A 24,395-nucleotide genomic window follows, 5' to 3' on the forward strand; every position below is an offset into this window, starting at 1 on the left:
TATATATATGTAAGAGAAGTGTTACATCTTTAAAAATATTTTATAAAAATAAATTTAAAAATTAACGTGTTTTAATATAATATATTATATCTATTTTATAATTTACTATATTACATTAAATTACGTTAGTTTATAAATTTATTTTTATAAAATTTATTTATGATTAAAATATTTATTTTTGAATGATGTTACACCCACAAAGGATTCTCACAACACCGAACAACAAAAAGATTTTTTTTTAGATATTTGTATAAATGCTTTAAAATTTTTAAGAAAATACAAAAAAATCACAAATTTATTTTAAAAAAAAACATATCTTTAACCATTAGATAAAAAAAACCCGTCCAATCAATTGTTTTGTCGGTAAATTTTATAGGTGAGAATAATGTTTTCCTTTATCTTTTATCCATAATTAGAATGGAGATTTAAACACAAAAAAAATGCTTAAGGTTAGTGATAAGTACACGAAATAAACACACAAAAAGCAAAAAATGTCACTATTCATGCCTTGTTGATCGCGATTCTTTAGACGCATTAATCTTCAACCACCCTAATCTCAACTCTCTTGTACAAATTCTTAAGGGGAAGTACACTCTTCCCTACCCTATCAAGGACTTTGTTACATACAGTCGCCAGATACAGTCGGCGTACAGTCGGCTATACGGAATGAATAAAAAAAATTATAAAATTTTTTTTTTATATTCAAGGAGACCTACATGAATTATAAAAAGTTATAAAAATAATTTTTTTTTTCATGTAAGTCCCGTATTAATTTTTTTTTACAGCCGACTGCATCTGCCGACTGCAAAAAGTATTTCTCCCCTATCAAATATTTATCACTCCTCACTTTTTCTCTCTCTTAAAGATGGGTTTTGCTACATACAGTCGCCACATGCAGTCGGCTATACGGAATGAATAAAAAAAAATTATAAAAATTTTTTTTTATATTCAATGGGACCTACATGAATTATAAAAAATTATAAAAATAATTTTTTTTTTTTCATGTAGGTCCCGTATTAATTTTTTTTTTACAGCCGACTGCAAAAAGTATTTCTCCTCAAAGATATAGGCATAACTATTACACAATTTTCAAACAACTCATCGATAATATATAACTGTCTTTTTTTTTATAATTTATTTGATTTTAATAAGTTGAGATTCAAAAAACAATAATTTTATATTAAATAATATATAATAATTATGTAATAAATTATTCTATTTCCAAGTGTACAAAGCATACTGTTCACATGATTTAAATTTTAGAATTCAATTTAATTTATCAAATTTAAATTTAAAATTATATTGTGCCATATAAATATTAATTTTACTAAATATGTACCGATTCGAAAATATAATTTTGAGAAATGGTATTTGCAATTATAGTTGTGCAAATGTTGCATAATCTCTTTAAAAAAAATGAATTAATACGGGATTCACATGAAAAAAAATTAACTTTTTAATCGTGAGTCTCACTCTTTTCAAAACGATTGCGCGATATTTACATATTTTATGACTGTATATAACATTACTCTATAATTTTTATAATTTTCCTTTTCTTCAACCTTCAACGTTTCCGCGCCAATCCTTTTTTCCCTCTTCTACTCACTCTATGCTACTTGGTTCGTACTCATACCAAACCCAAGAGATCCATAGGATCCAATAGTCACTGCATCATTAATTGAGGAAAAAAAATTCAAGCTGTAAATAAATATATATATTTAATCTCATTTTTATAAAATAATAAAATTTTCAACCAAAAAAAAGAAAAGAATAATTGAAAGGGAGAAAAAGATATCATATACACTGATTCGCACGTTGTAATCATCAATATGTTTATTGATGATATAATAAAATAATAAGAAAGGTCGATCTTTTACATCATCGATCATATAATATATATATATTGGAATCATCTATAGCTTTTATTGACGAGATGATGAAACGATGACACCCTCAAGATCGATCTATTTTTATCATCAACCTTAACAAGAAAACTAAGAAAAAATGTTAAACCCTGAATGCATTTGCTTCCTTCCATCTTAGCATCCAACAAATACCGACGCTTGGGTTATTGTTAGCAATGTTAAAATTCATAAACTGACGAGATTTGATGTGATATGTTAAATGATGTCAATTTATAAATTTATTTTTACGAAATATCTTTATGATTGTAATATTATATATATATATATATATGAATAGTTCCCATCTTTCCCTATCATATGCTGGATAATTATCTCTTGAGGTGTTTTGATCATTTCATTTATGGACCTAAATTATTTTGGAAACACTAGGGCTTAAAACTCCCACATGTATTGCATAGATGCTCTCCTTTTCACCACCCTCCAAAATTGAAGACAAAACAAAAAACAAAACTGACTAGTGCAGCTCATCCATACGAACACTAATGCATGCATACATCATGTTCCACCCACAGCCATATCTTATTTGTCTATTGAGGCAAAGATTCCGCATTTTCTTCCAACACTCACATTAAAATACTTTCATATTCTACCATTCTCTAGAACCCGCAACTCCCCCACCTTTACACGGCTTGCGGCCAATTGGCCAATGTGCGTATAATCAATGTTACATGTTGATTCTTAGAGCAAATTAATTATTTATCATGGAAAAGGCCAATAAAATATGAAAAGTGGAGGGTCTAATACTAGCTCAGCTCAACCACGGGTAATAATAGTGGACACGGACCAAACCCATAAAGACTTGATACTCCTTTGGTTAGTAGGATGGATAAGCAAAATATGTCGAGCAGATTATTCCTATTATTTAGGGATAAACTTCATGCCTACTTAAAACATTCACATTTCATTTCCTATAATTTAGCTAAAATCCATATTCCCTAAAAATTTTTTCTAAATTTTACTTATTTTTCAAAAATCTCATACATCTTATTTCTTATATTTTTTTCTATTATATTAAAATAATATTTATCTATTATTTCTTTATTACCTTTTTCTCTCACTTTCATTTACAAACTTAACTACTTAATATTTTTCTTATGCTTTGAACTATTACTTTAGTGAATATTTTAAACAAAAATTTAAATTATTTTTTTAAGGGTATGATAATATTTTTAAAATCAATTTTTTCTTATTTTCATAATTATTTAAATTATTTTTAAAATTATTATTTGAAACTATAATAAATATTAAGTACGTGAAAAAGTGTAGATGATTGGAATAATAATTTATTTTATTTATCAAAATAAAATATTGATAAAAAAATAATTTAGAGGATGAATAGTAATTCTCTATTTATGGAGAATCACTGTTTATCTCTTAAACATTTTTTCTAAAATAGGGATTCAGATGTAGGGGAGATTTTAACCAAATCTCTAAAATTTTTCTCAAATTATAGGAAAAATAATGTTATGAGAAATGAGATGGAAATGCTCTTAACCATGAAGATAGTCAAGTCACACGACTCACACTGCTAATCTCATACGTCCCTACACCTATATATTATATGGGTACTAGGTAACTCCGAAATCACATCTAATCATATACTTGAACTATTATACATTTCTTTTTACTGACTTAGGCATCAGAGTGGCCGCATGCATATAGTACCATCAACCTTTGACTTGCAGGCTGACAATTACGTTCGATGGTGGGACACGTCCATTACAGAAAGCTCTCACAACTTAAGCAAATTCATTCCAGCACTGAAAAATAAAGATGTCTTGCAAATGAAAGTAAAGAATGCAGATTTCTTTCATTCAGCTCCGATGGTAATATCATATGGAAGGGTTGACAAATGAATAATGATATTCCGACAACTTTTTCCTACAACCAACCAACTTAACATTGCTACTTCATAAAACATACCGAAGTATTTTATTATTTGAAATTCAGATTTTTATAACCGCCCGCCATTTAAAATAGACATTGTAAACAGAGTTGCAAAAAAACTTTGTGTTATTAGTCATAATGAATACTACATGCCATTAGAATAACGCTTATTTCCAAAAGAGAATACTTATATGAACACTGAAGCTGAACACCTATTTACATGCTATGTCCAAATTAGCCCCTTTGGAGCACACGTGAAATCCTGCTGGTAGAAACCCTTTCACAGAAGGGCTGGAGTTACAAGGGTTAGCGTGATCTTAACAGAGGTCATCCTCAACCATTCAGGCATTTTCTATGTTATGCAAAGTAGTCCATTACTCCTGTTGCCTATATATCACCCATCAATCTATCACATACATGCTACCCGCAAAACATAATTATCAGCATAATCAGTTGATAGCTCGAATCAGAAATTTTATGAACAAATCCAAGTCAAACATGTCACATTCAGCCAATTTCAGTGATAAACCAATCCATAGATTATAAAAAGTATCTGAATGCTTCTACCTCATCCAGAGAAAAAGTGTTATTCATATATACGAAGACATAATGCTGACAAGAGAGTACTACTCTCTACTTCACCACATCAAAAGTAGAACGAAGATTGGATATCATAACTGGGCACTCTCCCTTCTCATCATATTCTGCATATTCCCCTCCTGACAAGTCAATGCTGTGAAATTTAGTTCCTGCAATCTACAAAATGAATAGCGCTGTAAATTGACATCAAGTAACAACAAGATGTGTACTTTCAAATGGAGGGTACATAGGAATATATAAAAGATTGTATACAGGTAGTAAATTGCACAAGGTGAGTGCACTCCTGCAACAGCTAAAATCATTTAGTCATCAAAACAAATATACTGACATAACCGTTCAATTTTAGTGCAGAATCAAATATGCAAAGATTCGACACATTACAGGGTTATTCGACAACAGGACATGATCATCCAAACTTGGAAGACATTAAATTGTCAGCCACTGGTAATCATATCAGGAAGTAACACTTCCAAGAGAAATGCATGTCTAGGAGCAGCATGAGAGGACAGTAACTTTAGCTTAAAATAGTGAAAATCTACATTATTCAACACATTCATTACGTAAGACCATCTAACATGGATGTGACTTTCTCAGAGAATTTTTCTGCATTTGAGAAAACTCACCATGGTCCATAGCAATCATAGAGAAAAAAATTTATTGCATACAATGAAGACTATCTATAAATTCATGAAGTGACTCCTGCAACAGAATCTCTGTTTTCTTATCCATTAGTGACTTGCTGATAAATAATCAGGTCTTTGTTAAATTATCTGGAATGCTTATGAACAATGAAGGATATCAAGACTTTGAAACAATGCATGCAGCTTCATAAGGAATCTCTGTGTAGAATATTTAAAAAAAAAACCAAAAAAAAAATCCAAAGACATTAACTCAAAACCTTAATAAATAAAAAAATAATGATTCAAGAAGTCAACTCACACACACATGAACTGATATGAAGTGGAACACATTTATGAAGCCATCTGTGAAAATGTACCAGAAGTATAGGTTCCCATTCTTATGCAAGAAAAAATGCAAATGCAACGACAATATTGGAACTCCAAATTAATGCGACATTACAATGGAATATAAAATATGGTAAGAAATGAGAATAATATGCTCAGCATAATAATAGATTCGGGCCAAGATGAGAGAACAAGAAGAATAAATTAGCCCTTAAACCTTGTTGGCAACTCCAAATCAAATGCAAGGGAATATTCACCCACTCACACGGTCTCTTTCAAGTTCAATAGGAAAGCATATAACAGTCTTGCATACACCAAAATATTCTCAATTTGTCCTGTTCAATAAGAAAAGAATGGAAAAAATGGAGGCTGAAAGGGGTTGGGGAGAGGGACAAACTTACCGATTCAGCTTTCCAGTCACCGCTGAATACATATTCAATAGGCTCGTAACCCCTGCAGTCAAACAACATCAAGGGGCTATGCTTCCCAGATTCACTTACTTCTTGCGTCAGTGGTTTACCTCGGCCTGGGATCATTGTTACAGTACCATCCCTTCCACAAAACTTGCACTATAGAAAAAAGAAAAAAGTAACAAAGTAAAATATCCGACTGCCAGATGACAATCACTCAAAAGAATAAATAATAAAGAAGAAAGAGACTATCACAAATTGAAACTGCACAATAAAAGTAATATATAGCCACCAAACTAGATCCAACCTTCATCTTTCATGACACAAGCACAAGTCTGATAGTACCAAGTTGGTTTAATTTCTGTTATCACATATACGAAGTTGATTTCACCAAGTCAAAAAGAGTAAAACATGAGGCTGCTAAGGAAAACTACAGTCTCCAAAAGTTCAATGAACCGAATGAATCTCGTCTTTTCCATTAATAGTTGAGTGGTTATAAACAGAATCAATTTGGTTCCCTCTCCAATGCTTTGTCATAATATCAACAAACATACCAACCAACAAAATTTGTTGCATCAAAGGGGTTTGAGAATAAAATGGAAAAAAATATATAGAAAATTAATACTTTTTTGCGTATGAAGAAAAGAAAATTAACATTATCGACCTTTAAGACACAACAAAATCTAAAGCATTCCACTCAACAGAGTTCATGATAGTTTCAGAATTGAAAACTAAAGAAATGATAGAGAATGCAAAATTTTCAGAATTTTTGACCTAGAAATTTCATTTTCTTTCCCTTCATTATCAACAACCAATTGAGAGAAAATATGCCAAGAATCTCAATAAACCCATTCAACAATATAACCCACTGATGCATTAGAAGGGTGAACAACAAATTGAGAAGGAGAAATTACCTTCTGAATGAGATTAGTGGTTGCTTTACCAGCTGGGAGAGCAACGGTCTCACTCAAGGTCACACTAGTTTCTTTCTGGCTTACCTCTCCACACCTCCCACATTTCACCTACAAAAGCTCAAAAATATTTTTTTTACAAGACACAAAAGTTAAAAAATATATACACCAAAAAGACAAAAAAAAAAAAACTCTACAATAAGTTCAAAATGATATAGCGATAAAAAAACACCAAAAGCTTACCCATAAAACAGAACAAAGAACAGTTCCAAATACAAATAAGCCAATAAAAAAGCATCACAAACGCTACAATTTTTTTTTTTTTTTGATAAGTAAATTTGAAACATGCAACTACAATTACACATGCTTATACCCACACATGCACAAAAATATTAAACAAAATGTTACCTCACACATAAATGAACACGATTTGAAGAATAACAATCCATTAGCAACAAAACTGAGTGAGAAATATGGTAAAAGAAAACTCTTAAATCATAACTAATCAACCATTATACCCACAAATGCTTATGCACAAAAATAACACATAAATGAACACGATTTGAAGAATTACAATCTATTAGTAACAAAACTGAGAGAAATATAGTAAAATAAAACTCTTAAATCATAACAATAATCAACCATCGTCATAAATATCATCATCATCATCAATAACAAAAATCAAGAACCAGAAATAAACCACATAATCGAAACCCGTATAATATAAACATTTGCATACACAAAACGAAGCAAGAGGCAAGGCTAAGTACCTCCTAAAACAGTAAAAACTAAAATCCCTTAGAAATTAAAACAAAAATAAAATATAATATAATTATAAGTGTACCAATGCCAGTCGATTTCTACACAGAAAGCAAAAGAGGAAAATTCAGCAAAAACGATTTTGGATATGAAGTAATAAACGTAAAATCTGAAGAAAAAAATGGAGACCTTAAAGAGGTAGGAAAAGTTGGGGTCGTCGCAGCCACCTTGGGGCTCAAGGTTGGTGAGGTTCTCGAGCTCCGCAGCTATCATCAGGAGGTAGTTCACCATTTTTGGGCTTCAAAAATTCCAAGCTCTCTGCTGTGTACTGACGGATGCCTTTGGGCTTTGGCATCGGAGAATATATACATCCCCAAGCAAAAATGCACAGAATTATATCGAAATCGCCATCGTTTTCGTCTTATCAAATCTCATTAAGCCGTTAACTTTTTTGCGGCGGTCATTGAGTTATTGAGTCGGAAATGGTCGACGTGGGAAACCACTTTGGTAACATTCCAGGTCAATGAAATTTGTCCCCATATCTCTGTCCTGAATTGATGACTTCAGGACGATTCTCATAGATATATAAGATAGTAAAATAAAATAATAAAATATGGATAAATTACAAAAATATATATAAATAAATATGTTGAACCATATAAAGCGCATAGTTTTTGTTTCGTTATTTATTTGAGATAATTTTTTTCTTTTAATTTTACATAATATTTTAACATAGAAATATAAGCAAAGTTCAATTTTAATAACATTATATTGATAATAACCATTTCAGTGACCTTTTTTTTTTAAAAAAAAAAAACAACACAGCACCATTTCTATGACGACTGAGATTCATTCATGTGTTCTTCTAAGATCCATATTGCATTTTGAAATTCGAAGATGTAAATGAAAATCTGATGATTGGAAAGGTGAATCATGCAAACTTTGATGATACTGTCCCTCCATATCACCAATAAATTTGAATGTCTAAACTGTAATCCAAACTACATGTAGTATTTGGTTTTAGAATGACTAAGTACTGCCAGTGAAAGCTTCATAAAATGTACCTTCTTGGATGCCAGGACATTAAGCTACTTTGAAAGATACTTTCATAAATTTTCCATTAGGGGAGTTTCAAGGATCAATGTGTTTCTGAAGTCAGTGTCAAATTGAAGAAGTTTCTTGTGGGGATAGATAAAAAAAAATGGGAAAAAGTTTCTGTTCTCATGGTTTGAAGTTCAAAGACATGGTCAAGTTTTTCAGGGTGTTAATCATCTGTTATGGGGTTGTGAATGGTAAGACAGTCTCTAGGCAGAAGGTTTTGGAAGTTGAAAGGAGAATAAATCGCATCAGTAGGCATGCAGTAAAAAGTATACAGGTACTTTTGTTCTTGTTAACTCTTCCTTCCTTTTCTTTTTCTTCCATTGTTAGTATGATTTGTTAATCTCGTGGCCAGAAAGTAATATGAGTAGAATACCAGAGGTTAAAAGGCTTAAGAAAATTTGATACAGCTTTTGAAAAATATTGTTTGAAAAAATACTATTTGAAAGCTGATCACCAGCATTCCAAAATGGACTTTAACGGTTTTAATTTTTGCTTCAATTTTGTGTGGAATCTGGAAATTATGCTTAATTATACTGGTGTATAGAGTGCAGATGGAGATACTATTGATTGCACAGACATCTATAAGCAGCCAGCCTTGGAGCATCCTGCTTTAAGGAATCACACCATTCAGGTCCTCCTATTGCCTTGCTTGTGTGCTCATGTGTGTATGTACATATCATTCTCTACACTGCTAGCATGACAAGATTTAATCTGTAAAAGAAATTAAAAATTAAATTATCCTGCAAATCAAATCCTTCGGTGTCAACAGTGTGGAGTGTGTGTCCTCTTTACTGATATACGAGTAAAAAGACTCTTTTGTAAGATTAGGTAGCATTACTTGGACTCACAGCATTGGCTCTTCTTGTAGATGACACCTAGTTATGATCCAAGCGAGACCAAAACAATGTCAAAGTGGGATCATGAAGTCTCTTCCGTGATTGTTACATCACAACTATGGCAGAAAAGTGGAAGCTGTCCCAAGGGAACAATCCCCATTAGAAGGATTCGAAGAAGTGATCTACTTAAAGCTGGCAATTCAGTTGAGAACTATGGAAAGAAGAAACCAAGCTTTCTGCATCAAGTTGCTCAGCTAAATGGCAGTCAGAACTCAGACCTTCTACAAATGAATCACTCGGTACTGAGCCTCACTCTCAATTTTGAGAATTACAATTTCTTTCTGTGCCACCACAAACATATTTTTTTTATTCTAAAATACTTCCCAATATTGCTCTTTCGATATTCTGACTCAGGGTTATGTGAATCAGAAGGCAATATTGGTGGCATATGGTTACAGATTCTTGGGAGCAAAAGGAGATATCAAAGTTTGGAACCCCTATGTTGAGTCGGATGATGAGTACAGTACTTCTGAAGTTTGTCTTGCCAGTGGCCCTAATCATGATTTTGAGAGCATTGAAGCTGGATGGGCGGTAATTAGCATAACCACTCTATAGTTACTTGAGCATCTTAGGGTTCCTTGAGTTGCTGCATCACTGCTAATATAGTTGTATTTACTAGTGTATTATGATGAATCCTCAAGTATTTTAGCCTTTTCAGCTCAGTGTATATCTTTAATATGTAACCATTTGTTACTCTTCAGGTAAATCCAAGCTTATATGGGGACAGACACAGTCGTTTATTTGCATATTGGACGGTAAATTACAGCAACTATATGTAAAAATACCATAAAGCTCTAAATCAGATGTAATGATGAGTGTTTTTTTTAAGAGTTCTTGAGTTTGAATATGGACTCCACACTTCACCCCATTTAACGATTTTCTAGTAGTTTCTTTGGAGACAGACACGTAAAAAATATTGTAATTCTGTTCTTTTAGGCTGATGCTTCGAAGACAACAGGTTGCTTTGATCTCACTTGTCCTGGTTTTGTACAAACCAGCCATATAATTGCTCTTGGAGCAGCAATTCATCCAATCTCATTGCCTGGTCAACTTCCATATCAAATAACCATTTACATCTTTAAGGTGAGGAAATGAGCTTCACTACTTCTAGCTTTTGTTCTTTTCGAGTAATGATATTCATCATTCTTTTAACCATCTTGCTATTTACTATCTTGGCTTTTGACTTTAGGATTCGAACACGGGTAATTGGTGGCTGCAGTATGGAGAAAGAATCAACATTGGTTATTGGCCACCTGAATTATTCAGAGATTTGAGCTCCCAAGCAGTAGTTGTGGAGTGGGGAGGTGAAGTATACAGCTCCAAACTGGGTCATGCTGCCCACACTGCAACAGCAATGGGTAGTGGAAACTTCCCAGAGCCTGATTGGGGCAATTCAGGTTGGATAAAAAGAATGAGAATTCATGACAATTCTGCTGCCTTGAAGTTCCCAGATTGGGTTGAAGCTTACTCAGATGAGTACAACTGTTATGAGGCTTATTATGTGAGTGATTATGTTGAAGATCCTGAGTTTTATTATGGAGGACCTGGAAAAAATTATATATGCCCATAATTTAATTTCTTGTAATTGTCTGCTAGGATGGTAATTTGATGAGAATTTATTTATGGGGCTTTCTATATTTTTGTTAAATAAATCTACTAAACTTAACTACAAGTTATATAATTATTACAGTTTTATCAAATTCTCATATAAAATATATTAAAAAATTTAACTTTTTCAAATTTTAAAATAAAAAATAACATTAAAAAAAATATTATTATAATATTTTATTCAACTTTCAGCTTTTATATCATCTCATCTCATCTGCGTAATCAAACAAGGCCAATTGACATGTTAACTATATGAGAAATTCTATATGGAAGTCACCACACACCTCCACCTAATTAATATTTAATTCTTCATTTTTTCTGTTTTATCTTAATGTTTAAATATACGTGTTTAAATAGAATGATAAAAATAACAAGTTACATGTTGATTAGATGGAGGTGTGCAGTGTAAGGCTTCCTTGTAGCATTTCTCTAACTATATATTTATTAAAATTATAAACTCATAGACTCATCAAGTTGTAATTAGAAACCCCATAAATGATATTGACTGCTGAAGACAGTTTCCAAATAAGACTGACGAGTTTAAAATGTTGATTAGAACTTTAAAAATACTTTTCCCACTAAGAACCTAAGACCCTGACCAAAAAATAATACAATAATAAAAATATATATAATTACCGCACTCTCATAATATTTATAATTAGACTGTATTCATGCAACATTATTTATATCAAATAATTGATAAATAATGCTACATGAGCACAAGAATTTCAGTTAAAAATTAAATGAATAGCTAAAATCTTAATAACTAAATCCTAGAGTTGACAAAAAAAAAAAAACAAAAAAATACTCTATATTCCAGAACCCATTTTGGTGAATAAAAAAAACCCTTCATGTAGGGGCTGGTGTCCATTCGTATTCATGGACTATGCTAATCGGTCGTGTTTGTGTCATATAAGTCATGAATATTAGATTATATGAGTTTGTTCGAAGCTGACCCATTTAATTAAATAACTTAAACCCTAAAAATCTAAACCCAATCAGTTAAGATTATGTTTGGTTGTTGAATCAAATCCAACCTATCTCAACTCATCTCAAACTAATCATTGGTGTGATCCACAACTTTTTCAAATTTTCATAAAAAAATTAAATTCATCTCGACTTACTTTATACATTTCAACATAAAAAGTTAAATACATCTCAACTTAAAAAAGTTAAACACATCTCAATAGAACTTAGAAAATACTACTATTCACAATTTAACCCAACTCATCTCAACATCCAAACGCAATAAATTAATAAGTGACATGACATGACACGACACAATCTGTTTAGTAATTAATTAATTTTATTGAGTTAACCTGGACACAAACCTGTTTCAACCTATTTAGGCCGGTCCAACCCTCTTCATATAAATTGGTTGAGCTAACCTGTATATTTATTTTTAACTCAATCAGTATAATTTCATACATAATACAAAAATAACTATATAAATAATTTACAATTACAATTGGATCTGTGATAAAATATTTTATTATCAATATCCAAACTAATAATATGTAAAAATAAATAAATATTTTTATAAAATAAAATTACATATTAACAAAAAAGGTTATAGTTTGAAATATTATATAGTCAAATATTAATATTAGTATCACATATTCTCAACAATAAAAAAATAATTTAAGACTAAACAATTATAAAATATAAAATATAATTTATTCATTTTAAACGAGAGTTGACCCGCAATTGACATACTTATTTATCATATTTTATCGGGTCAACTCGTTTTGACACAAATTTATTTATATCAAATTCAAATTCACTTATTTTGTATTGTGTTTGTATCGAGTTCACGAATCGATGCGAATATTAAAATGTATTGGCTAAAAAAGAATGACTATTTTTTTTTTTTTGGTCTCAAAAATGAAAAATATTAAAAGAATTTATTTACAAAATGAATTCGTACAGTATTTGTTTTTGGGTTTCAATTAGTACGGTTTTATTTTGCAGCTCATATTTTTGTTTTGAGAAGTGCTACATATATAAAAATATTACATAAAAATAAATTTATAAACTGACATAATTTTATGTAATCTGTTAAATCTACTTTACAATAAAAATAACTTTATAATTTAACATATTCAATTATATCACATTAATTTATAAATTTATTTTTATATAATTTTTTTGTAGCTAAATTATTTCTCTTTTATTTTTATATGGAAACAGATGTTATCTTACTGAGGAGAATCAATTCTTGACACTCAGTTTTAATGACTAGTCAACTCAATTAAACATATTATGTGTTTGTGTAATTAATGAGCCACTTCCGATCCTTCATATTAATTAATTACAGAGCCAGGCTCGTAATTGTATCTGTTTTGGTGACATCTCTCTGCCCAGAATTGGCAAAACATTGAAAATGGCACAATCTGGACCACTGTAATCTACAAATAATGGCAAGAGTTTTAATTATTCGTCTCTAGAATAGTTAACTATCCTGATTCTTGACCTTCTACATATCTCCATCTCTCAACGTTAAACGCTATTCTCATTACATTCTGTTTGTTCGTTTGTGTGAGAGAGAATGGGGAAAAGAATGGTAGTGATTTTGTTGTTTTCAATGGCTTTGGTTGTCTTGATGAGTTGTGTAGTTGATGTGAAAGCTGAAGCTACAAAAACTTTATCAGAAGTTAATAGGAAACTGAAGCTTCTCAATAAACCTGCAGTCAAGAGCATTAAGGTGTGTGTGTTCTTTTCCTTCATCATTCATTGTGTTGCCTATTTCCATGCCAAGGTTGTTCCCAATCCAATTACATATACCTCTCACTACAACATAAATACTGATTTCTGGAGAAATCCTGGTAAGTGTTGACAGACCTCGGGATCTACAACAAAAATGTTGTCCGTCAATTTGTGATTTTTCACAGATTTAATCATTATTGAGATGTTATGATTCAAAGATTTCTACCGATGCTTTAATGGTTATTGCAGACTGAAGATGGAGAGATTATCGACTGCGTGGATATCTACAAACAACCTGCTTTTGATCATCCTGCATTAAGGAACCACACCATTCAGGTGCATTTGCTTTCATGATCATAACCCTTTTGTCTCTTTTACTCAAATCATAGTTGAATATATATCCGAGTAATTTTCAAGTAGTTCCGGAATATGGATGTGTCATCATTCTTTGACTCGACAAGAGTACCATGTCATTGAGTCTTGTAACAGATGTTTCGTGTAATATGCAGATAAGACCGAGCTTTACTATCCAAGATGACACTTCAAGCACAAAAGGTGACTCCTCTCCGGCGCCGGCGCTGTCTCAGACGTGGCAAAAGAGTGGGAGTTGTCCATTGGGAACCGTTCCAATTCGTAGAATACGAAAGCAAGACTTGTTGAGGGCTGCTTCCCTTGAGCACTTCGGAAGGGATGGCCCTCGGACTTCTTGGGCAGTGAACGCAGAAGCAACAAATGGCCAAAGCAGGCATTTTGTTCATCTTAATGGGTCAAAAATCCCAATTTTTCCCATGCCCGAGCATTCGGTAATTTTCACATGCTGCCAACGAATTTAAATGTCTTGAAAATAATCAAATACATGATATACATGCTCATTAATTTGTTCAAATTTTCAACCATAAATTTGAACTGTCTTATATATGGATCCTTTAGCTTGATCTAGTGCTGATTTGTTTGGCGATGTTTCTTGAATCAGACTGCATTTCTGGTCACAAAGGGATACAATTACGTTGGAGCAAGAGGGGGAATAAATGCTTGGAGTCCAAGAGTTGAATCTGCCGATGAGTATACTACTGGCCAAATTTGGATTAAGAACGGACCCCCCGGCATCAATTTTGAAAGTGTAGAAGCAGGCTGGATGGTTTGTGCATTAACCCAAGCAAATTAATTGAACTCAAATTTGTTAGAGAAATGATATTTGCACTTTTAAGATATGCAATTCTCGTATATTTTTTGTGAGAAAAGTAGATACATTTAGAATCACATAAAAAAAATCATTTCTTTAATAGTAGATTCTACATTTTTTTAAAGAGCTTACGCATTCAAAAATTATATCTAATATTATTCATGTAAGCAATCTGTTTAACATTCTGTGCACTACTTTTTTCTCTTTTTTTCAGGTCAACCCGAAATTATTTGGTGGTGCAGAACCTCGGCTGTTTGCTCGTTGGACTGTAAGTATAGTTGAAAAAAAAATATATATCTTTGCCAATTTAATTTCTTCTTGGAACGAATTTATGAGAATTTATGGGTTTCTTCTTGTTTTGTTCCTTTTTGGTCAGTTGGATGGGTATGAAAAGACAGGTTGCATTAACCTCGTTTGCCCTGGGTTTGTACAAACTAGCAAAACCATCGTATTAGGAGGAATTCTTCAACCTTTGTCACAGAAGAATGGACCGCAGTATCAGATCAACCTCATGATGGACCGTGTAAAAACTCTCTCCCTATCGCTATCTTCCTCCTCGATCTTCACTGTGATACATACATGATCGATCAGAGTTATCTATACAAATGTTTTGCATCTAAACCCTTGATTTTGATTCGAAATATAAGATATATAATTTTGGGGTTATGTCACATACCTGTTTACGTGAGTTTTTATTTTTTTTCTTTAACAGGTGTGTGGTGTATGGCTTCTTAGTAGAATTTTTCTTATATCTGACGTGTTTTTTTTTTTTAGGATCCAAGTACCGGAAATTGGTGGCTACACTCTGGTAACGATATAATAGGGTATTGGCCCGGACCTATCCTGTCTTATTTGAAAAATAGTGCCACCACAATTGAATGGGGAGGAGATGTTTATAGCAAGAAGGTGAAGGGAAACAGCCCCCACACTGCAACAGCCATGGGGAGTGGGGATTTTGCAGCCGGGCGCATGGGATCAGCAGCTTATGTTGGGCAGTACATGATTGTGGATGGTTACCTAAGGTTGAAGAACCCTGAATGGGTAGATGTTTTTGCCGAGGAACCCGACTGCTACACTGCCGTCAACTATCTGGCGACTCCTAAATCAGAGGCAGTTTTCTACTATGGAGGGCCTGGCCGGAATCCTCAATGTCCATGAGGTGGAGCAAACATGTTGGAAAAAGGTTATGGTTGGATATGCATGAATGGCTAGGCTTGTTTTAACAATTTGGACATGTATTAATTATGTTCTATCTCGATGAAACTTAAAATTATAAAACCAGTTCCATGAATATATTTGGTGCTTGAATCTCTCATATTTTCAAATAATTCCATGAATTTAGTTGAGGTTGGTTTGCAAGGAAAATGGAGAAAACTAATATATATTTTAGAAAACTTGCACAAATACCCATCTGGATAAAACATGTTTCAATCTAGTCTATTTTAAAACCGGATACTCGGATTGTAATTGGTATCTAGTCTTATCTCTAAGTTTTTTTAAACTATAATTTTTGAATATACAAAATGACGTCGTTTTGAAACAAAAATTCAGTCAAAATAAAAAAACATCTAGTTATAGATAACCAATTAAATAACCAGATCTATAGTCAAATTCGAATGGAAAATCGTCCAGATTTACTTGAATTTTCAAGTTCAAGACTAGATTTTAAAAAATAAGACTAAATGTATACTCTCAAAAGACATGCGCAATATCTTAATATCCGTGATTTATTGTCAAAATATTATTTTAATTTTAAGACTTGAAAAAAGAAAAAATAAACATATAATTTAAGCATCTAAGCTAAAATATCAGGTGAACCGTATAAATTATAGATATTTTTATGTCTAATTTTTTTGAAATCCTAAAATTTGGATTGTGTTTGGTCATAAAAAATTTTCATCTCAAACATAAAATTTTCATCTCATCATTATAATTTTTTCAAATCTTCATATAAAATATAATAAATAATTTAACTTCTTTTTTAAATTTTTTAAATTTCAATACAATAATAATATTAAAATATAATATTTTAATATTTAATCTTAAAATCTAAAATTTTTATCTGTTTTCAGTAACCAATCGGAATCGTTTAAAATATCTAAAAAAAATAACGTTGTTTGTAACCTATTATGAGCCCATGCTTGGACTCAAATATGAGCTCCACGGGCCCATAATTCAAGCATTGCTCCGAATATGCCTGACAGCCTTGTGAAGCAGGTCAAATCATGATCTGGGCCCACCTTTTTGTGACTTTCAAGTGAATCCAGCTGTATTGTGGTAACAAAAGTACACCTGTTTTTACCTCATATTGCCAAGTATTCACTGTTTTCCAAATCATCTTTTGACTTTTGGTGCTACAGTTAGATGGAACCAAAACCTTGAAGGACGGACAAAGTGACCACCTTGTCTTAAAGAGAATAAAAAACTTGTTATAAAAAGAGTAAATTATTTTTATAGCAGAAAACGACAAACCATGTGACCAATTTTAAATTTATGTGGGCCGTTTTATCTCATTTTCACTCTGAATTTTTTATTATACGCATAAGATCTGTGTCGAAATTGGAAGTGCAAGATGTTAAACTCTTAGCTCATAATACAACGTCAGAGAAAAATTATTTTAAATTTATCTCCAACTAAGTAATATTATATATTATATTCTATTATATATGACGTGATATATTTATTATAATTTAATAATAAAAAAATATATAATAAATAATTATTTGATAATAATAAATTTATCATATTTGAGATGTAAATAAGATGATAGTATAGTATATAAAATTTTTTTTATATTTTTCTTTATTTTGAATTTTTTTACTCATAATTTATGTACCACATTTTAGTAAAATAAAAAATAAAAAATAAAAAATAAAAAATATGGCTTATGATATGTGAGGATGATGAATATAATTTTTTTAAAAATAATTCTATTTGAAAGTTTTTATAGTATACACTATTTATATCATTCCATATAATTATTATAACCTTTTTATATGTACATATAAAATATGATAAACAATTTAATTTTTTAAATTTTAAAACAAAAATAATATTAAAAAAATAATATTATAATAATATTTTATTCTACCTTTAATAAACCATTTCATTCCATCTAAATTACATAACTAAATGAAATAAAAACATCTGCTTAGAATTATTTGAATACAAAAAATTTCTTAACTCATCGTATCTTATTTAATTATTATAATTTTTTAAATTTTTACGTAAAATATAATAAATAATTCAAATTTTTTTAATTTTAAAATAAAAATAATATTAAAAATAATAATTTTAAATTTTTAACTTTTATCACGTCCCGTACCATTATCTAAATCTTCCGTTAAACTCATTTTTCTATTCCGTACACCATTATGTGCAATAGTCCGTGCTAGGCATCTAGCATCACTCGCAAAAACCAGGTCATTTTATAATGGAAAAAGAGTTTCCAGCTCTGTCCAAAGGGGGCCCCACAACTCCGCACTTTTGCCTTTTACCTTTCGCCCTTGTAAAAGATTACGATCTATCTTCTCAGGAAATCCCTAAACGCAAGCTCACCAGTGCCACCACATCCTTCTCTCTGCTATATCTCTCTCTCTCTCCCTCAATATCACCTCATCCTTCCGTTCTCAAATCTCTATCTCTTTTCTCTTCTTCCTTTTCGCACTTGTAATCCTATACTTGTTCCTTAATTCACGCTTTATTGCTCTTTCCTCCATCAATTTCAGGTCTAAAATCGAAAGCAACTTTTTCTCTGAACCCTGACTTCTCTTGTAAATCCCTCAGCCTCCGGAAAAGATTATTCCGGAATCGCTTCATGTTCTGAAGAGAGATTTTCACTTTGTTCTTCTGGAAACGTCGGTTCACTCCGGGCTTATCAATTTTCTGCAAGTGCGTTTTGATCTAAGAGGTCTGATTGGATTCTGGGTTTCCGAGAAGTCGGTCAATTTCCGAGAAAGTAAAGGTTGGTGGTTTCTGGACTTGATTAATATTGGATTTTGGAATTAGAGCTGCAGAACATGAAAGACTTGGTTTTTTATTTTGGGGGATTTGTTGAATTATAGAGAGAGAGAGAGGATGAAAAGGGGGAAAGATGACGAGAAGATCATGGGGCCTATGTTCCCAAGGCTTCATGTCAATGATACGGAGAAAGGAGGGCCAAGAGCACCTCCAAGGAATAAAATGGCTCTCTATGAACAGCTAAGTATTCCCTCTCAGCGCTTCAATCCCGCTCACACAAATAACACTAGCAGCCCGGTATACCCAGCATCGTCAAGCCAGGTAATTGTTAGAACCAACAACTTATATCTTTGCTTTGTTACCTACGGTTTCATGTAGGGTAGTACTTGCTAATTTCTAAACTCTCTTAAAATATGCCTCGGTTATAAGTTAATAGGCTGAAGATAGGTTGTGAAGTCTTTTTGTATTAGTTGATGATTCATTGAATAGCTTATGATTTAGGTTTTTCATTTTCTTGGCTTGTTCGGGGAATGTAGGGGGGGAGCAGATTGTTTAACCTACGTATAAATAGTTTCTGTTTTCTTCTCCACTCGAATGGGAAATTTCCTTACCATTAGGTAGTATTTATAGTTGTATTTGGATGCTATTCTAAGTTCTTGCTCTTGCATTTTTTTTAACAAATAGCATACTTGCATCTGTGAAAGGAGCAGCATATTTGCATATACCAACTCTAGGGTACTACCATTGGTTCTCATATTTCTGCAACTGATTACTAGGAACAATATTATTTTTCAGGGAAATGGCCTTGAAAGAAATTACAACTTTCCACTTCATGTACCTCCATCAATACCCACGCATCAGGGTGAGAAATTGCCTGGTCACCGTTCTGAAGGATCAGGTTTGAATAATTCACTGGCACAACTTGAGCAGAGAAAGAAGGTAGGTGATGAAGATGATTTTATTGTTCCTGTATTTGTTCAATCAGGGACTGGGCAATCCCATGGTAAAACTCTGAACAGTAATGATAGGGAAAAAATTGCTTCCTTCAGCCCTACCTATTCTGGTCGTTCCACAAAACACCAAAATGCTTGTGATAAGAATCCCAAGTTGATTACCTCCCCACATATAAATTTGGGACAAGAAGTAAGATGTGAGAGTGAAGGGGACCCAAGATTGAGTGTTTCAAGTCATTCTGTACTATCTGCAACAGATCTGTCAACCAGAGAAAAGTTTGAAGGGCTCGTCAAGGAAACTAAGGCAGCTCCAGATCAAGCGTATCAAGATTGCCCTGCGACTAACATAAGCAGTTCATATGATTTTGATGCTTCTTTACAACAAGAGTTCAGAACCAGGTCACAGCCGGTTGACACTGGATTTGCTGATTCTGTAAGGGATGAAGACGATGGAAAAGTTCCCCACCCAAGGAGCATCACTCACTTGGGGGAGGCGAATAGCAGTCCCAATGAGCCTAATAATGGCAGTGAATATTATAGAGTCAGGACAAATGTGTCACTACAAGTGGGAAATGTAGACGGAAGTGATGATGTTTCGGAGACCTCAATGGTAGATTCGATATCAGGCTTCGATATCTCTCCAGATGATGTTGTGGGTATAATAGGTCAGAAACATTTCTGGAAAGCGAGAAAAGCTATTGTCAAGTAAGTATGAATCTTATTGATATCTACCCAAATGTGTTACCTCCTAGTGGTCTTAAATCCAAGGATACCATGTGAAACTTTCCCTTTCTGTTTGTTGTTAAAGTTATAGCATACAGAATGATCATATATGCTTGCATCACTAATAACTGTAGCATCCTCATGCTATCTCATATGATGTGGAGAAACAGCCAGACAAAAGATGAAGTTAGAGGGTACTGAAGCATCTCGTCCGCCCCCGCCCCCCCCCCCCCCCCCCCCCCCCCCAACCCAAAAAAAAAAAATCTCTCTCTCTCTCTTGTTTTTGGGTTACAAGGTCAAGCAACAATGAATTTTGAGAAAATTATGAAATTAATTTCTTGTAGATTATGTATTGAAACGTGATTAACTTCATTTTTCTCTCAATACTACTGAGATTAACTTTAACTAAGGGTAATTTTTTTTAAATCTTGTTTACTGATAAAAAAAGCTCTTTCCATATATCCATATATACCAGTCACATTCTGATTACAGAATTTGTAGTCCGCTCTGTTCTTGGGCTGGGAAAGTTGTGATTGTAGATGATGATGGAATAGATATTAGGAACTTCTGTTGGCCTCTTCTATGTCTATGTTCGTTATGTAAATTTAGGAATATCTTACTCTTACTTTTTATTGGAGAAGTGAAGTGATCATCATTCTAGAAGATCTGAAGTGTTATATTGGAAGCTGCTGACATTATTTTAGGAGTTTCTAATCTGTCCTTTCCCCTTAACTTAAAATCTGCAAAAGATTTTTGAGTGAAGTATAAAAAACTAAATAGGAATATAGGTGTATCTATTTAAACTATAGAGTTGCAATTATGGCTTTGAAGGAGCTAGAGCTCAGTGTGCTGTTCCAAGATCCCAACTAAAGTGGCATTTTTTGTGTACAAACACCCTCGATAACATTTTAACAGTGCTGGATCATCTTACAACAGGGAGATGTGCAATCCTAAATAGAGTTACTTTGCACAAGGCGACCCCCGAGACAGTGGATCATCTGATTATTTATTGTCCATTTGCGTCTGCATTTTTGGATATATACCTGTCTCGGGTTATTATTGCTTAAAATCCTACTGAACACTGGGGAACTATACCTATTATGGCAATCGAGGGCATGGAGCAAGAAGAGGAGCAAGTGATGGGCATGATCCTTGGAGCTGCTGTTGGGTGAATTTTGGATAATGTTGAAATTGTAAGATTGTTAGTAGACATGGCGATAGGCGAATTTCTCATAAGTAGTATTTTGGTGTTCTGCATTGGAGGTTTTTCTGGGGTTTCCATTCCTATTCTTTTTATCTGCACTCTGAGGATAAATTCTTAGATGTTCTGTCCATGCAAAGAAAAATAAACTGTACATGTGTCATGCAAATTGTTGAGCTACACCTTGCTCATCTTGTTTGTTTTCATTGTACTTAGGATTGAATCTGATCAAAAGATTGTATCTGAGTGACTAACAAGTGACTTAGACATTCTTGTTGTAATAACTTTGATGCTTTATTTCTTCAGAGGAAAGAAGTGTGAATCATGTACCTTATTTGAATTGCAAATTGGTTATCCTAGAAGCTGCATCTTTCATATAGCTTATTATTTCCTCTGTTTGCACTATATCTTTTATATATAGCTTCCTATTTAATTTAGTCAGTAGCATACAGATACTTTGTGTTCAGAGAACCTTGCCTCTCTTTCAGCTTTGTTCTTCTTTCTTTTTCAGCAATTGGTGCAGGTTGTGATACTTATAAAATAAATGGCATCTGTTGTGATATAGTCTTGTGTGACATATGGATTAAAGTAACGCATCCTCTAAAATAAATACACACTAAGCTTTGTGTTTTGAGTGAGAATATTTGAGGGACTTCTTAAACTACAATTCAACCCACTAACCACTTAAGGCCTCGTTTCGTTACACAGACGATATGGGATGAAAGTTGAAAGTTGAATAAAATATTGTTAGAATATAACTTTTTAATATTGTTTTTGTTTTGGGATTTGAAAAAATTGAATTGTTTATTGTATTTTGTGTGGGAGTTTGGAAAAGTTGTAATGATTAGATTAGATGAGATGAGATGGTATGTGTAACCAAACAAGGATTTCTCTAATTGCACCTCCATTTGTGTGGGTTGCTTTGGTCTGTGTGATGGCCATTAAGTTGATGCTATCTGGTGCTTCATTATGCTCTATTGTCTGGCTTATTTTCTTGTATTACCCTTGGTTGGTTATATGTTTATGGAGGCTTCGTTTGATGAATATTCTGCGAGTTAGTTCTTGATACATTCCTGTTACTCTCCACAGTCAGCAAAGAGTGTTTGCAGTGCAAGTATTTGAGTTGCATAGACTGATAAAGGTAAGGCGGTCTTTGACTCTGTTGAGTAGCTTTTTATGATCTTAAAACTCTCTGATTATATATATTATTCACATGAGAAGAAGGCAACTTAATTATTTATATTCAAACAGGTCCAACAACTGATTGCTGGATCACCGCATATTTTGCTTGAAAATGGTGCTTTTCTTGGCAAACCTTCGTTGAAGGATTCTCTTGCAAAGAAACTTCCATCCAAGTATGTTTTAAAACCACCATCATACACTTCAAAGTGCAAAGACGATTCCGAGAAGGAAAACCATAAAATGGAACGTTCTGCAGAAAATGCAGTTGGGAAGACATCTGTTTCTTCCACTAAAAATGGCAATCAGCCTTCAAATTGTGGGCCTTATCTTGGAAACTCGCAGCCAGCTCCTGCGGCTAATGATAATAAAATGGGTACATGGTCCTTCCATCAGTCACCTGGGCATCAATGGTTAGTCCCTGTAGTCTCTCCATCTGAAGGACTCATATACAAGCCATATCCTGGACCTGGGTTTATGGGAACTGCTTGTGGGGGATATGGACCTTTCAGCCCGGCTCCCTTGACGGGAAACTTTATGAATTCAGCATATGGGGTTCCAACTCATCCTTATCATCAAGGAATTGGTAATCTTCCCAATACTTCTCCAGTTGGTCATACATACTTCCCTACATATGGCATGCCAGTCATGCACCCAGCCATGTCAGGTTCAGGTGTTGAACAAGTTAACCAATATGCTGGACCTGGCTTACATGGTCAAACTCAGATCTCTGTTGCCAACTCTAACATGCAGCATCAGAGCTCATGTAACATGCCAAATAAAAAAAATGGAGCTAGTCCACAAGTTGGTCAGTTTCAGGCTGCTAAAGACGGTGAATTGCAAGGAAGCACAGGAAGTAGTCCATGTGAGAGACCGCAAGGTGTTGGGACAGGTTACATTTCCAATGGGGGAGATGCACTTCCACTTTTTCCTATGGCTCCAGTAGTCCCAGAGGCAGCTCCTCAGCTTCATGAGATTGACCAGACAACGCGAGTGATCAAAGTTGTGCCACATAACCCTAGAACTGCTACTGAATCAGCAGCTCGAATTTTCCAATCCATTCAAGAAGAGAGAAAGCAGTATGACACAGCGTAGCTCATTTTTGCTAATCACCTGCGAGTCAATGATCTTGGGCTCATCTTTAGCTGGTGTGGTGCTTGGTCATTTCATCTGTAGTTTTTTGTTATGATATTTGTAATGGGCTTCTCTTTATTTCAGTGTTGTGACCTAGTTTTTTTTCCCCCTTTTGTTTTTTTGGTAAGTATAGTGACCTGTTATACGGTATATTCATATGTTGATAGGTTTCTGGAGAATCAATACCTTTTGAATATACGTTGTCTTTCTCAATTTTTTGGTTGGACTGAGTACTTTTGTGCAGAAGATTGGTTTTCACTTCTCACCTTTGAAACCGCACCGTTCGCTTCATTT

The 24,395-nt window shown here is 33.1% G+C and overlaps 4 protein-coding genes across 5 annotated transcripts; 3 read left to right on the forward strand and 1 right to left on the reverse strand.

The window, feature by feature from the left end:
• Positions 1 to 4,269: 4,269 nt before the first annotated feature.
• Positions 4,270 to 7,835, reverse strand: LOC122295412 (CXXC motif containing zinc binding protein). The gene is made up of 4 exons (XM_043104421.1): positions 7,647 to 7,835; positions 6,702 to 6,809; positions 5,779 to 5,946; positions 4,270 to 4,568 (listed from the first exon to the last, which is right to left on the reverse strand). Exons 1-4 carry the CDS (start codon positions 7,746 to 7,748, stop codon positions 4,446 to 4,448), a joined length of 501 nt encoding a protein of 166 aa, XP_042960355.1. The 5' UTR covers positions 7,749 to 7,835; the 3' UTR covers positions 4,270 to 4,445.
• Positions 7,836 to 8,700: 865 nt separating this feature from the next.
• Positions 8,701 to 11,024, forward strand: LOC122296606. Its single transcript, XM_043106408.1, has 7 exons — positions 8,701 to 8,832; positions 9,103 to 9,189; positions 9,427 to 9,693; positions 9,809 to 9,985; positions 10,156 to 10,209; positions 10,391 to 10,537; positions 10,644 to 11,024. The coding sequence occupies exons 1-7, from the start codon at positions 8,701 to 8,703 to the stop codon at positions 11,022 to 11,024; spliced, it is 1,245 nt and encodes a 414-aa protein (XP_042962342.1).
• A 2,391-nt stretch (positions 11,025 to 13,415) lies between these two features.
• On the forward strand, positions 13,416 to 16,244 carry LOC122295408. The gene is made up of 7 exons (XM_043104417.1): positions 13,416 to 13,766; positions 14,018 to 14,104; positions 14,278 to 14,571; positions 14,742 to 14,906; positions 15,166 to 15,219; positions 15,328 to 15,474; positions 15,726 to 16,244. Exons 1-7 carry the CDS (start codon positions 13,611 to 13,613, stop codon positions 16,107 to 16,109), a joined length of 1,287 nt encoding a protein of 428 aa, XP_042960351.1. The 5' UTR covers positions 13,416 to 13,610; the 3' UTR covers positions 16,110 to 16,244.
• Positions 16,245 to 18,473: 2,229 nt separating this feature from the next.
• LOC122295406 (protein EARLY FLOWERING 3-like) lies at positions 18,474 to 24,314 on the forward strand. Of its 2 annotated transcripts, XM_043104415.1 has the most exons (5): positions 18,474 to 18,915; positions 19,016 to 19,232; positions 19,707 to 20,569; positions 22,878 to 22,929; positions 23,040 to 24,314. In XM_043104415.1, exons 2-5 carry the CDS (start codon positions 19,029 to 19,031, stop codon positions 24,060 to 24,062), a joined length of 2,142 nt encoding a protein of 713 aa, XP_042960349.1. In that variant the 5' UTR covers positions 18,474 to 18,915; positions 19,016 to 19,028; the 3' UTR covers positions 24,063 to 24,314. The 2 variants fall into 2 exon arrangements, with proteins under 2 accessions (XP_042960349.1, XP_042960348.1); XM_043104414.1 differs by having other exon boundaries at positions 18,474 to 19,232.
• The last annotated feature ends 81 nt before the right edge of the window (positions 24,315 to 24,395 follow it).

Source organism: Carya illinoinensis, chromosome 15 (assembly GCF_018687715.1).
Source record: "Carya illinoinensis cultivar Pawnee chromosome 15, C.illinoinensisPawnee_v1, whole genome shotgun sequence".
Lineage (NCBI taxonomy): Eukaryota > Viridiplantae > Streptophyta > Magnoliopsida > Fagales > Juglandaceae > Carya > Carya illinoinensis.

Excerpts from the sequence above, each read along its gene's own strand:
- LOC122295412 (XM_043104421.1), bottom strand. The coding sequence starts at position 7,748 with ATGGTGAACTACCTCCTGATGATAGCTGCGGAGCTCGAGAACCTCACC. Across the intron at positions 6,810-7,646 it reads ACTTTTCCTACCTCTTTAAG|GTGAAATGTGGGAGGTGTGG; the intron begins GTCTCCATTTTT and ends GAGCTTTTGTAG. Across the intron at positions 4,569-5,778 it reads GTGACTGGAAAGCTGAATCG|ATTGCAGGAACTAAATTTCA; the intron begins GTAAGTTTGTCC and ends TTCATTTTGTAG.
- LOC122296606 (XM_043106408.1), top strand. The coding sequence starts at position 8,701 with ATGGTCAAGTTTTTCAGGGTGTTAATCATCTGTTATGGGGTTGTGAAT. Across the intron at positions 9,986-10,155 it reads GCATTGAAGCTGGATGGGCG|GTAAATCCAAGCTTATATGG; the intron begins GTAATTAGCATA and ends GTTACTCTTCAG. Across the intron at positions 10,538-10,643 it reads TAACCATTTACATCTTTAAG|GATTCGAACACGGGTAATTG; the intron begins GTGAGGAAATGA and ends TTTTGACTTTAG.
- LOC122295408 (XM_043104417.1), top strand. The coding sequence starts at position 13,611 with ATGGGGAAAAGAATGGTAGTGATTTTGTTGTTTTCAATGGCTTTGGTT. Across the intron at positions 13,767-14,017 it reads CTGCAGTCAAGAGCATTAAG|ACTGAAGATGGAGAGATTAT; the intron begins GTGTGTGTGTTC and ends TGGTTATTGCAG. Across the intron at positions 15,220-15,327 it reads GGCTGTTTGCTCGTTGGACT|TTGGATGGGTATGAAAAGAC; the intron begins GTAAGTATAGTT and ends CTTTTTGGTCAG.
- LOC122295406 (XM_043104414.1), top strand. The coding sequence starts at position 19,029 with ATGAAAAGGGGGAAAGATGACGAGAAGATCATGGGGCCTATGTTCCCA. Across the intron at positions 19,233-19,706 it reads ACCCAGCATCGTCAAGCCAG|GGAAATGGCCTTGAAAGAAA; the intron begins GTAATTGTTAGA and ends ATTATTTTTCAG. Across the intron at positions 20,570-22,877 it reads GCGAGAAAAGCTATTGTCAA|TCAGCAAAGAGTGTTTGCAG; the intron begins GTAAGTATGAAT and ends TACTCTCCACAG.